The sequence below is a fragment of the Punica granatum genome, chromosome 5 (assembly GCF_007655135.1).
Source record: "Punica granatum isolate Tunisia-2019 chromosome 5, ASM765513v2, whole genome shotgun sequence".
NCBI classification, from domain to species: Eukaryota; Viridiplantae; Streptophyta; class Magnoliopsida; order Myrtales; family Lythraceae; genus Punica; species Punica granatum.
Window position 1 is genome coordinate 26,670,390 of NC_045131.1, and position 14,026 is coordinate 26,684,415.

Genomic DNA, 14,026 nt, shown 5'->3' on the forward strand with positions numbered 1-14,026 from the left:
ATCGAAGTTTCTAACTGGTCTTGTCGAGGGTAGGTTTTCGTTGAAACTTCTAAGAGTCATTCCATCTTGACCGCGAACTTCACAGAACTGTACCAGGCCTCAAGCATGGAGAATCTACAGTCCCAAGTCGAACGCTTAGTGACGCAGCGATGATAAAAAAAACAAGCCTATATCTTCATTTAGACGAGAACAACCGTGAGATAAACTCAAGAAAGGAAGAACACTCGAAGTAGGAGAATGGTAATCTGATCTTGCATTCACTTGTAAATAGCTGAGAGGGCCTCCGCATCACTTGGACTAGCTGGCACTTCTTGCATTGGACCTGGCTATGTTCAAAACATGGCTAGCCATTCTCATCTTGGTTCTAACAATACTCAAAGATCGACGAGATCACCTAAAACCATAACCATCGCAGGCGTGTGATAACTCGAGAACTGTGAGAGCACGATTCTCTTCACGTGCTCATTATTTTTTTTAAAAAAAATCAGAATCTATATATCGATATATAAAGGGAGAACTTGGCGTCCCCTAATAGTTACTTTTACCGTAATTTTACCACATTGTCTTCAAGAACTTCAATTATTATGAAAAAAGATAAATAGCATATCAAATGTAGGGACAAAATAGTAAAAATAACCTTACCCATTTCTCTTAATAAACTTCTCTTCTTTTTACACGTGTCTCACTTTTCCATCACTCTTCTTCCCTACCTCACTATCCATTCCCTTTGTTTTCTTTTAATTTCATTTTAATATAACTTCTTCTTGGAAAATTTTTATATAATATCAATTAATTTATACGCCGCACATAGCGCGGGTATAAACTTTAGTGTATATATGTATTTGCACTTACATGGGAGTTAATTTCTTGCAATTCCTCATCGATATCTTCAGCACTAGGAAAAGAAAGCACTGAACAGAGCCTCTTCATTATTCCTCCACCAAAATAAAAACAATGGTAAATTACCTAAAAAAGTGTAAACTTTTTTATATTTTGTCGATTTTAGCATTTTTTTTTCTTGACGTTAAAATGAACAAATTATCCATTTGATATCAATTTTAGTACAACATCAATTTTTCCATTAATTTTTCGGTTACAACAGATGCCATGACCTAATACAATGAAATAGAAATCCAAAAAAACTAATAAAGGGACTCAGATAATCTCACTGAGTATCGAATCTAAAATCTCTTCGTTACCAAACGAGGACGGCATGCGTCACTGTGTTACATTCTCTTTGATACGTTTAATTTAAACGGAAATTGCTTACGTGTATTACCGAAGTCAGGTGGTGATGAATGGTCGAGTGGAACACACTGGATTTTTTTTAGTAAAAATTATTCTAGAAAATAGGAAGAAAAAAAGGCAAATAGAAAGGGGAATAGAGGAGGGGCGGTGGCTAGTGGAAGCCGGAATTGGGAGAGGCCAAAATTAGGGGTTCTCTCAATTTCGATGGGTGGGACCTCGATTACATCCAGCACCACCAATACACAAAAGTACATTAAAGATAAAGATACGAGGATATTTTCATAAACTCTCTCACTTGCATGTATATGCTGCATCAAATCTTAAAAATAAAGATATTTTAGAAAATATCGTAGACAAAGGTATTAGTAATTTATAATAATCAATTAAATATTTAAAAATATTCCACCGGAAAAAAAGATTTAAAAATTAGAAAAAAATTCAAAAATCTCAAAAAAAAAAAAAGTAAATATAGATGTAGGTATAGATATAGATAATTTAGCCCATACATGCACCCACAAGATTCACCGTTGTCAATTCAGATATGAAGTTCTCGTTGAAGTTACCCTGCTGCTCATGCTTCTGCTTCCTCCAGAGTAAGAAGAGCACATACACGAGGATAAGGGCGAAGCTTTCCAAAGGTGACTCGAGAAAGCCGGATAGGATTGCTCTGCGAGTGTTCCCGTTCCTCGATCGATCCGTACCAAACACGACCTTAGGTTGTTTCTTACTTGTAGGAATGCTAAATTTGTTCTTTTCCCATCTAGAATCTGGATGAAGATGGAGTCATGTAATTGCGATTTGTGAGGCAAGTTGATGTCTTCTATGCGTTTGAGGACAATGTTCTCATGTTACTCGCATTTTCCCTTTTCTTACAGTATCGGGTGAAGGTTTCATAATATATATATATATATATATATATATATATATCTTATACTTATTTTCCTCCCGCAGTCGTCCAATCAATGGATTTATTGACCGATGGAGAGATTATTACTTATACGATCCAAATTAGAACTAGGAATACACAACTACATGTCAAACTAGGACCCGCTACTCGCCTTTATTGACATCGGTTCATCCGTGATCCTTCATATACTTGGTATTTCCTTATATTGCATGGCTAAGTAGGATTATGATTAAATTATCCAGGCAAGCGATTAGACTAATTTTAATTAGAAATATGAATGAATCTTTTAATTGCTCTTGATGAAACTATGTCATTGTATAGCCTATTGGCAAAGCGTCATCTTGTCCTGTCCACTAAGTACTTCGAGTGGGTTTTGACTCCGTCCACTGTAAGTAAAGTTCATCCACTACCAACGAGATTTGCTATCGCATCATGCCTTGTGAATGAGATCTTTCTAGGTAAGCACTAATATTTATTGATATTTTGTCAGGGGGCATTCGCAAGGAATTTGGATTTTGGTTTTCAATTCTTTTGAGTGAAAATCGGGTTTTTGATTTCGTTGACTTCCTTAATTCCCTTTTATAACGTTGAGAATATGAGATTGATTGATGATTTGCTAGTTCTTTGCTGAGCAATGTAGTGATCTGATGAAGCTCTCTAGTCGAAAATCATTAGCAGTGGCAGCACCCTTTTAAGCTTCATAGGCTGTAGGAATGTGAACTGCAGTATGATGGATGCGAATCGGTTGTTCGTTTGGGCAGTACTGCCTTTGAAATCTCGAGAAACCTTTCACATATTTGATTACTTGGTGGAATTATTGCCGCTCAGGAAGATGCTGCTAATAGTCACAGCTACCTTGTGAAGTTAATGGCTTTACTATTATCTAGATGCAGAACTGATTCATGAATATGACATGTGGTTTTGCGAAGCCTCGTGTGAATGCAAATTGCAATGTCTGTTTTGGTGGCCAGAATTTCTCAGCACACGAGTTAAATATATGTTGGGGATTACATTAGTTCTCATTGTAGTCCTTGACGAGCGAACTAATCAGTAGACGAGATCCACTTGATACATGAAAGCTGTGGGAGCAGGCTGGAAGTTTATATCTTTCTGAGGAAAGTATCATTCTGTTTGCGCTTCAGATCGCTTGAGAATGATGACAGGTCGATAGTTCAGGATTAGAAGGCTTGTTCTTGGGGTTGCTTTGTTTCCTGTCAAGTATGTGTGGATCATTACGAGTGAAGTACTGGGGATTGTTAGTTCTAATTCTGTGAATGATATTCTGTTTTGTTTCTTTTCCCGTTATCAATGTCTTCGAAGTGGATGGTTTTGGTTAAGAAATCATTTTGAAACAGGAAATCATCTGATACAAACTCTTTGATTTTCAGGAAAATTGATATATTCACAAACATACGATTTTGATAAACCATACCAAGTATTCTGATTTTGCATCTTATTTTCCTTCGGAAAATGAAGAAAAGATAAAGGTCATGAATCTCAGAAAACACGCAACAGTCCAACATGTCCTGTGAAATCTGACTCACATTTCTTTTCCTTGTTATCGTCATCCCGAAAAAGAAAACACGAAACAAACCTCGGCCACTTCGTCTGAAAAGAGACAGACTGACCAACCTTGTCATACAAGCCAATATAAGATGAGCCCTTAGATCTTTGATGCTACTTCCAGTAGGTCCGAACGAGAATATGGGGCAATGAAAGTGATGCTTTTTCCGGTGTCTCCTGGTACCAAAGCCATGGCGGGAGGAGCTGTGAGAATCGTTCTCGAGTGGCAAGAGTCGAGAAGGCCCAGCGGAAGCAACCGAGGGAGAAAGAACGCCCTCAACAATTACATGTATGTGAATCGTATGTGGGTTTCTTGTGGCGTTTGGATATATAATGGGATCCTTATTTTATTCCTGTCTTAGCATTCACAGAAGCAAGAAGTCATATAGTTTCTCGTTCTCCGAGTGAATGTTCCTCCGAGATATCTGTTGTTCCATCAAATTTTATCCCAAATGGTTTGAGCAAAGCCTTATGTATGCCGTCATCTGCTATGATTTGCCATTGGATCAAAGCTTCTGTCTGCTCTTGTCAATGGTAACAATTCTTTTGAATTGTTGTTAGTCATTTCATCTCGACCGCGAACTACTGCCAAGGGCCTCAAGCGTGGAGAATTTAAGTTGCAAGTAAAATTCAGAGGCATGGAACAGCTGCTGGTTCTCGTTTATGCCCTTGCTATATTCATAACATCTAAATATGGTTAACCATTTTCATTCTGGTTCAAATTAAAAACGAAGGATCGAACAAATCACTTCAAAATCATCAACATCTTACGCTTCTGATAAATCATGAATTGTGAGCTATTTTGTAGGATAATTGAGCCCAACCTAACGAGATTTGCCCTTATGGTTACCAACCTGACTAATCTGATTGGACATTTCCTCACAATTGTGGTATTTGCAAATATTTGTGGGACTCATTATCCGGGTCTCCTGCATGATACGGTTAGTGTGCTGTGAAAAGTGTCGGTCCTTCCTATCTGTTGTAACAAAGACCACTGCCGGGATTGCACTTTGTTTTTGTGACTGCTCAAAATCCACACAAAGCAAAGTTCCTATCACCCGAAGGAATGAGGAGACTAAAGACTCGTGGTTCGTGATAAGAATGGAGATCCCATCAGAGGCCATTCACAGAGTCATTCATTGCTAATTCATGAATTCAGCCCAAAAGATCCTCAAGAAAACTTCTAGAACAAGTAATCCTAAAACACTCTCAGCTTACTGCCATGATTTCTTAGATAGAAATTCCAACAATTTCTCTGCTGTAAGATCATGAGTCTTATCACATGCATGGCAGTGGAGTCCACCGAGAAGTAACCCGTACATTCTCTACTATAAAATGATCAGAATCGATATATATTTTTGTCCCTTGATGAGAATCAATATCTTGCAAGCTTCATCAATTATCTTCGGCACAAGGAAAAGAAAGCACAAGTAGCCTATCCTTTATTCCTCCACCAAAGTAAAAATAATGCAAGAAAAGGCAGAGAGGAAAGCATATTTTCTTCTGTAAAAGGATTGGAATAGCATCTGAGGTAGATTAGGAAGAGAAAACCTCAAGGAAACCATTTTCTCGTTATAATTAATGGCAAAATAGTAATTAAAAAACTTTTGAAAAAATAAAATAATACTAATTTGTGATATAAAAGCTGCTGTAATGCAGAGAAAATTGGGCGCTTGGAACAAATTCAGAGATGAAGTTCTTATTTCAGTTCCCCTGCTGTTCATGCTTCTGCTTCATCAAGCCAAAGAAGAGCAAACACCACAAAGATAAGGAGGAAACTCCCAAAGGCGACTGAACAATGCCCGGATAGGACCGCTTTGCGAGTATTTCCGTTCCTCTGTACCAGACACATCCTTAATTCCTTGTTTCTTTACTCGCGGGGACGTTCGGTTTGTTCTCTCCCCATCTCGAATCCATATGAAGATGTAGTCATGTAATTGTGCGGCAAGTTGATGTCCTCCTTGTATTTGACAACAATATTACCATGTTACTGGTCATTTTTAGACCATTCTAATATCAATCGGCGAAGGTCTCATGTATCAAAAAACTCTTTCCTCCCGCAGTCCAACTAACGGATTGGCGATATGATCATGAGTTGTTCTCAGTGTATTGGTTGGCGCTAATCTTCAGTTAGACGTCGCCTTGTTGAACCCTTACAAGCCCGCCTACTTGCAGCGCTATTTACCAATTGCAACACGTCTAGCGGTTGAAACTTTCTTTCTTTCTTTCTTTCTTTCTTTTTTCTTTTTTTTTTCCCTTGATAGGATGGCTGAAACCTTTTTAGTTACATATTATTGACATTGTGTAAGGATACATTTTATAACACTACTGATTTAGGGCCATGGAAAGGATTCTTTTGGTTTCCAATTCCTAAATACCAACAGTTATTACCAACAAAATTGTTGGTTGAGTGATAAGCAACTCACTCCCATAAGAAAAATAACACAAGTTCAAATCCCGGGAAGTGCACTTATTGGAAGGAAAAATAATTTTTAATATTCGATCTCCTAACTGAATTAGTCAAATCCCATTAGGCTTCTGAATATCATGATACACACTGAAAAAAATACGAACAGTTATTGGCGTTAAGACAACAAACGGCTATTTATAGTCCCTCCACAGGTTTAATGTTCTTTTGTCTTCTCCTCCACTAATCAACAAAACAACAAACCAATCCCAACATTCTCGTTCCATCACAAGTAAAAGGAAACGGAGTCTTAGCTAAATCTGTTATCATCCCCCATTTAGTTATATCTCCCTTGCTCTTCATAATGCTCCTTCATTCCAGCTCCTCTCTTCATTCCGATCTCCGAAGTTGTGAGATGGGACCCCGATTCTGGCTTGTCTTCCTAGTCCTGGCCCTGGCCCTGGTGTCAGGGTCATGCTCCTCTGTGTTCGACGATGTTCAGGTCGTCTCCCGGTCCGGTACGGTTGGAGACCTCATCGGGGAGGACAACGAACTGATGTTGGACTCAGAGATTAACCGGCGCCAGCTCGCCCAGAAGCGGTACATCAGCTACGGTGCCCTGAAGAAGAACTCTATCCCGTGCAACCGGCGGGGCCAGTCTTATTACAACTGCACCAAACAGAAAAAGGCTAACCCTTACAGGCGCGGTTGCAGTGCCATTACTCATTGCAAGAGGATGACTGACTAATGAAACCGATGCCGGGATAATATGGATCGGTCAAATCCAATACTTTTGCTTTGTTGACACCTCCGTATGTATGCATTAATTCGTTTTCCCTTTTCAGTACGTACATTGTGTTTTCCTTGGCTCGACATGTTCTTGTTCCTCATTGTTTCAATTAATTGATCTTTATTAATTATGTTTGTGCCATAGATAGAATGCTGATTTCTCCCATTTTGTGGTCATACTTTAGGAGCCTCCTACGAACATACCTTCTTTTGTTAATACTTCTTATCTATTTTCACCTTATGAAAGAGATCGGTTATATAGAGATGCATCATGGCCCTAGTAAAGGACAATAAACTAGAAATATTGAGACATGAAAAGCTTGGCAGATATAATTGATTGGCTCAAAACACTCTTATAAGTTAAGTACAATATTATCACCCATACCCCTTATTATTTGTTAGGATTTTTATTTTATCTGTAATAGATAGGCCCACGGATTTTCTTTGTAACCGAAGATTAAAAAATATATATCAGCACGTTGACACCGTTTTTCAAATTATAATAGTCATTCATAAATTTTGCAGGGTTTTGTAATTTGCCTCTGATAAATTCGAAATCCCCATTTCATTTTCAAACATCAAAAGATTGTTTCTTGGAAAGAGATGATATCTGAACTCGTAAATGATTTTGGGTACTTATCTCTAATCAAATTGTCGCTTGTAAGCAAAGGTAGGACAATTTTTTCCAACTTAGTGGAAGTGGAATGAAAGGGACTCCGCTAATTTGGGCAGCTTAATTAAGATACTGCCCTCACTACTACAAACATCGCCCTTACTTACGAAAATTATCGAGAAAATATCCCTCGATGCAGGTAAGTCGCCGACGAGGCGCCGAAAAATTTTTCCAGCGAATTAGCGGCGTCTTACATGTGGAAATGCTGCAGCTAAATTACCGAGGAAAATTTCCTCGGTATGTCCTCGATAACTATTAAAAAAATAAACATTACATCAGCGAATAATTTTCCTTGAAAAGTGATCGAAATATTTTTTGGCGACTTTACGAGGGAACATCCCCCGATATTAAAATATAATAACATTTTTAAACGTATCGAGGGAACAGATTCATTGATACCCCGCGCGAAAAGTTTTCCGGCGGGGTGCCAAGGGATGTTCCCTCGCTAATTATAAAAATAAAATAAATTGTGTCAACAATTGACCGTTACCTCTGTCTCTCTCCTTGTCTCACTTTGCTATTCACGTCTCTCGATCTCTCTCTGCCATTTCGCTTCTCCTTTTCTCTCTCCTTATGTATGGAGAATGTGAGATGTGTTAAACTGAAGTTATTCCTACGTACCATGCATCACGATTGGGTTCATGATGTGATGAGTAAAATATGAACAATGTGACATGTTTGTTTTTAAGACAATGTGATATGTTTCTACTGTATGGAGAATGTGATGTGGTGAATATATTTGTCTGAGATAGGCATAAGTAATTATGGAAAATGTAATGCAAGACTCAATACATCGCCTTCTAGGTCTATAATGTTGATTGTTTTCCTTTATTAGAGGCATCAGAAAAAAAAATATATAGTGGAATCGATCTCCTACCTATTCGTAGTAGGAAATCATGAATTTTGATGTCTGATGCAGTTAACTTCTATACAGCCAATAATTCATTGACTTTTACTTTGCCCAGGAAACGTTCATTGTCTTGCATAAAATTTTATGAAAGTTGATGATGCATTCATTTCACAAGTGAGATTTTTGTTGGTAATTTTTTTAGTTATACCGCTTATTAGGCTATGAGTATCCTTATAACATATAAAGAAAAAGAAAAGTTGTCTCCTTCATGTCTTGTGTTGAACTGCAATTCAGTGGCCTTAGTACTCTCAACAAGAGCACAAATTGGTGAGGATGGAAATCCACACGGGGTAGTCGCTGAAGTGGTCGGCGGCGATATAGTCATGGCGGGGTAAGGGAAGCTGTGGAAACAGACGCATGGGAGAAGTGAGGAGTCTGACGTATTATAATAGTTATTGAGGAAATTTCTCTCGATAATCAATTTTTTTACTTTTACTTTTTTATAAATTGTCAATCATTCCGAGGATTTATCGATAGATATATCCTCAATATTTACTCGGTGTTATCGACGGAATTTCGTCAATATTTCCTAAGGCCTTAGGTGCATATGGAAAGATAAACTAGAACTAGAAAGGGGTTTAGGTTTGCATACTTAGACTCGATTCCAAATTAAGAGATTATGAATTCAAATCTCACTTGTCTTTTGTTATATAATGCATTTGATTTATTATTTACTTATAAAACCTTTAATATAAAATTAGTATTCATTTCTTTCATTCTGATTTTTAACACTTCTAACAAACTTTTTTTTTCATTTATATTTTTAAATGTAGCTATATGTGGTCTTATTTATACTCAATATCCCACTAAGTAATGACTAAGTTAATAACTTGATCAATATCTGGTGCATTTAATTTAATATGCACATTTTTTATATGTGAAAAAACTATAGGTTTTAGTTATACTTAGCATCCAAATTAAAGTTTTTTATTTCTAAATGAATGTACAATTTTTCACTTTTATCAATTAATGGCACTTTTTTTCTCTACTCACATACTCCCGGGGTTAAGGTTCTGAAGATATCCAAATCCAATGATGGCCAAGGTTGGGGTTATGAAGATATGTACCTCTTCTCTCCCACACTACTAGAGTTGTTAAATTTGAGATGAATATCTTGAACGGATTTCTTAGATGTACTTATAATAAGTCATCTCTTTTATGCATTATCTCTTTTATGCTATTATAAAACGTAAAAGTCCTTTGGACCCCTTTTGTTTTGGGCTAAATCTTTCGACTCACTTTTAGTTACCTAAAGTATCGATATCATCATACTTTAAAATTACAAGAACCATGTGCAATAACTAACCACTTATTCCTCTTCTCTCCTAATTTATCTCCACATTCCAATATATTTTCTTTTTCTCAAACTGTATAATTATTACTATTAGGGAGAGAATCATGGGATATAATATGGAAAAAATCAATTAGAGATATCGAAAAATATTCGATATTTATGATATTGTGTAATCTTTGATATATTTCTATAATTGTTGTATTCCATCTACTATAAATAAGAGCACATTCACACTATTTGGTGTGTGTGACATTCTAGCAAATTCTCTATATTCTTTATGGTATCAGAGTGGGATGATTCTGCTGCTACTGATTAAAACTTCCGCTAAATACGTTCTCCGGCGCGTCCGGCCATGACCGGGCGCGCCCGGCAACCTCAATTTTGCAATCAATTCGTTTTTTTTCCTACCTCTTCCCGAGCTTTCCTCGCCTATTTAGTTTGTTTGAAATAAATCTTTCCTCCCTACAGATTCTCTTTGTCTCCCACTTACTAATAAGAATACCTTGAACTCTTTTGTACTACCACAGAGGTAGTTAGTCTCGAATTTGAGTCACCCAATTTCGATATTTTTTTTCCTTCCCCTCCCTCTCCAGATTTGTATGCGGAATCTCTCTCATTTCTTCCGCCTCAAATCTCGACAGTTATCTTTTCTGCTACTATCAGTCGTCCTCAACTTTCCTCAAATTCATGGTTGTCCCGAACCCCGGCCATAGTCTCTCCTTGCCAGTGCTCGCAAATTTTCTCTCAGCCAGTCTCTCCCTCTAAATCTTTCATTCTCTTCTTATCTGTTACTTTTTCTCTCTCTTTCATCGAGACTGAAGATCTCCTTTGTCAGCCCCAGCTTCCGATCTCTAGGCCCCTCTACTGTCAAGATGATGCTATGTCGTGCTCCTTAGGCTACTCAGCATGCTCTCGACCACTTTTGTTGGCCAACACTCCGATATTTTCTACATCTCCTCTAACTAGAGTTCATGAAACAGGGGAGAACTAGAGTTGCTTATTAAATGCAACTTTTCCAAGACATTCTAATCCAAATTATCAGGTGGCAACTCATCAACTCAGTGGTGCTCAGGGTCTTCACATTGCACTTGCTTAAATCAATTTCAAGCTCAACGTGCGGCCTCCCCGTTGCGATTGCGGGGGAGTATTAGGGAAAGAATCACGGGATATAATATGGAAAAAATCAATTAGGGATATCGAAAAATATTCAATATTTATGATATTGTGTAATCTTTGATATATTTCCATAATTGTTGTATTCCATCTACTATAAATAAGAGCACATTCACACTATTTGGTGTGTGTGACATTCTAGCAAATTATCTATATTCTTTATGCTTTGATACCATATTAAATTTTCATTTGGCTTATACGGGTTTGGGCTCATATCTACTTAAAAGCTCAAGTTAATAAGTGGTGATACCCAAGTCTCATATAAACCCATGGATATTCTTTTTCTTTTCCGATGTGAGATTTATCCCATTTTACTCCTCAACACCCGCCCTCACGTGCAACGTGTGGTCTATTTCTACCTACACGTTGTCATGTGCCCTTAAACACCCGCTCTCAACAATTGACCTCGAGCCGAGCTCATCTTCCTTACTCGGGTGAGGGGGGACTAACCGAGGCGCACTCTTGGCTGCACTCGGACATATTGGGCCTGGCGCGATGTGGGTGCGCACACACACGTGGGCGCACTACGCGTAACCTAGACTCTGATACCATATTGAATTTTCATTTGGCTTATACGAGCTTATGCCCATATCCACTTAAAAGCTCAAGTTAATAAGTGGTGATACCCAAATCTCATATAAACCCATGGATATTCTTTTTCTTTTCCGATGTGGGATTTATCCCATTTTACTCCTCAACAATTACGTCCTTTGGATTATTTTAATGAATTTTTATATTCATTAATGACATCAATTTTTAAATGAAAAATGAATTTACATAAATCGCTTAACAAATGGTAAACTCCATACGTGTTGCTAATATGCAATCTTCAGAAATTTTAAGTTTTAGGAGGCGCGAACATTATGTGTCGCGTAAAGTCTAAATTTAAGGAGTTGCAAACATGGATAACGTCACTTTTATTTTCTCAAAGGCAACGATCATTTCCCTATTGTCATCGTAACCTTGGCTTTAATGTGATGCCATGTCATCGTGTCGCCAAAATATGAAATTTAGTGAGACATCACTGAATAAGTGTCTCCACAGCTTAGTTCTATAGCAACGCCTCTTCGTCACGTTACTTTTAGTACGTCAAAGGCTACGACTTAATCCTTGTTGTCACTGTAACCTTGGTTCTACGTGACGTGATCTCAACCCACTGCCAATAAGTAGATTATATGGAGACGTGAATGAATAGGTGTCACCATAGACTTGGTTTTATGGTGACGAATCTTGATTGAGTCACCATGTACAATCCTTGATAACGCCTCTTTGTCATGTCGCTAAAAGGGAATCTTTATCGACATCATTAATTGAGTGTCCCCGTAGCCTTTTCCATTGGATATATGGTGACGCATAGTGGCCGCGTCTCCAAGGTTGCGTCACCATTGGTCATTTTTGTTATAGTCTGAGCCAACTAGCTAGCTAAGAGCTAAAGGAAGAATTAATATTAATGTTCAAGAAATGATTTGAGGTTTGGCGAGTGGATGGGATTTTTCCACCTGCACCACTTTCTTTTTTTATTTTTTAAAGAAATTATAATATCTAATATGTATTTTAGAAAATTTCTCATTTTATATTTTTATTTCTTTCAATAATGACAGGTATCCAATTTTCGATTGACTATTTCCCACGACTCTCATGAACACCCTACAAGTTCATGGGACAATTATATTCTGGCTAGATGCTTCTTTCTTTTTTAATAACGAAAGGTGTCAAGAGTAATGAATACAATATAAGTTCATGGAACAGTTATAGTTCAACTACACACTTCCTCTTTCTTTTAACAACAAAGGGCGCCTACTTTTCGTCCGACTATTCCCCACGACTTGCATGAACACTGTGCAAGTTCACAGGACATATTATAATTCAGCCCACATAAGTACAAGGTGCCCAATAAGAAGTATTAGTCTTGCATATTCATGATGTACCTATAATTTTTTAGTCACTGTTTTTGTTATTTTTCTATGTTCTTAATTGATTCTTGAAGCATTTTCTCTCATTTTCATTGGTATAGAGAATACACACGTGCCATGGATGGTAATATAAAAAATTGTTAAAGATGAATATATCATAATAGTAATTTATAACAAAAAAATAACGATTACTTTAACGTCATAAATAAAATTGTGATAATATATATACATCAATAGAATAAGTAAAATTAAGTTATACGTTTATAAAAAGAAAAAATGACTTAATAAAGAGTAATTTCAAGTATTTTTTTTCTTTTCTTACCGAAATATGTGTTCTAGGCTCATGGGGGTGTTAAGAAAAAGGGACTTTCTTATTTATTTGGAAATTAATTAATTGAATTGATTTTATATGTGATTTCTTGAGAGTTATGAGTTTTTTTAAATATAATGGAGTTTTTTTGGTAATTTTTATATATAGTAATAGATGTTAGAAAGGAATTTTGAGTACCATATACTTTTCGGTGCGCACCTTGGTTATATAATAAGTCCTGATATATCATAATAGTTTTCTTTGTATTAAAAAATAAAATAAATTATTTTCATAGATTTCAATAACCTAACAAATATCGACTGAGAAAATGGCCTAATAAAATAAAACATAATTTTATAACTATTAAATATAAAATTTTGACAAAATATAAAGAGATATTTACTTCTACATCGTAAAACATATATTAATCAATATATCATATAAGAAATCTAAGATATTTTTGACAATGAAGACTATTACAATATGTTGAGATTATGTGTTATATTGAGTACTATATAAATTACATCTTCTTTCTAAAGAGATTCGATTCGGAACTATTATATGTCCAAGGTCCAATATTGAAATAATTTCAGAGATTTTCCCTGACTTTGTCCGTGTCAACAAACAATTCGAAATGCCTCGATGCAACAATGAGATGCCCCTTGATCCTTGCCGGATGTGCTTGACAGTCCCCCATTATACGCTCACTTGGGGACTTCTTCCTCCAGTTGTTCAATCACACAATTATTGACCAAATAAACTTTTATCCCGTGGCAGTTAGGCGTTAACCAACCCCGAGAGCGATCAAATAAACCCAAACTAGTGCTATTGTGGATTTT

The 14,026-nt window shown here is 36.7% G+C and overlaps 1 protein-coding gene across 1 annotated transcript; it reads left to right on the forward strand.

Annotated features, from left to right (window-relative positions):
* The first annotated feature begins 6,361 nt into the window (after positions 1 to 6,361).
* LOC116208825 (protein RALF-like 19) lies at positions 6,362 to 7,058 on the forward strand. The gene has a single exon (XM_031542387.1). The coding sequence runs from the start codon at positions 6,490 to 6,492 to the stop codon at positions 6,871 to 6,873; it is 384 nt and encodes a 127-aa protein (XP_031398247.1). The 5' UTR covers positions 6,362 to 6,489; the 3' UTR covers positions 6,874 to 7,058.
* The last annotated feature ends 6,968 nt before the right edge of the window (positions 7,059 to 14,026 follow it).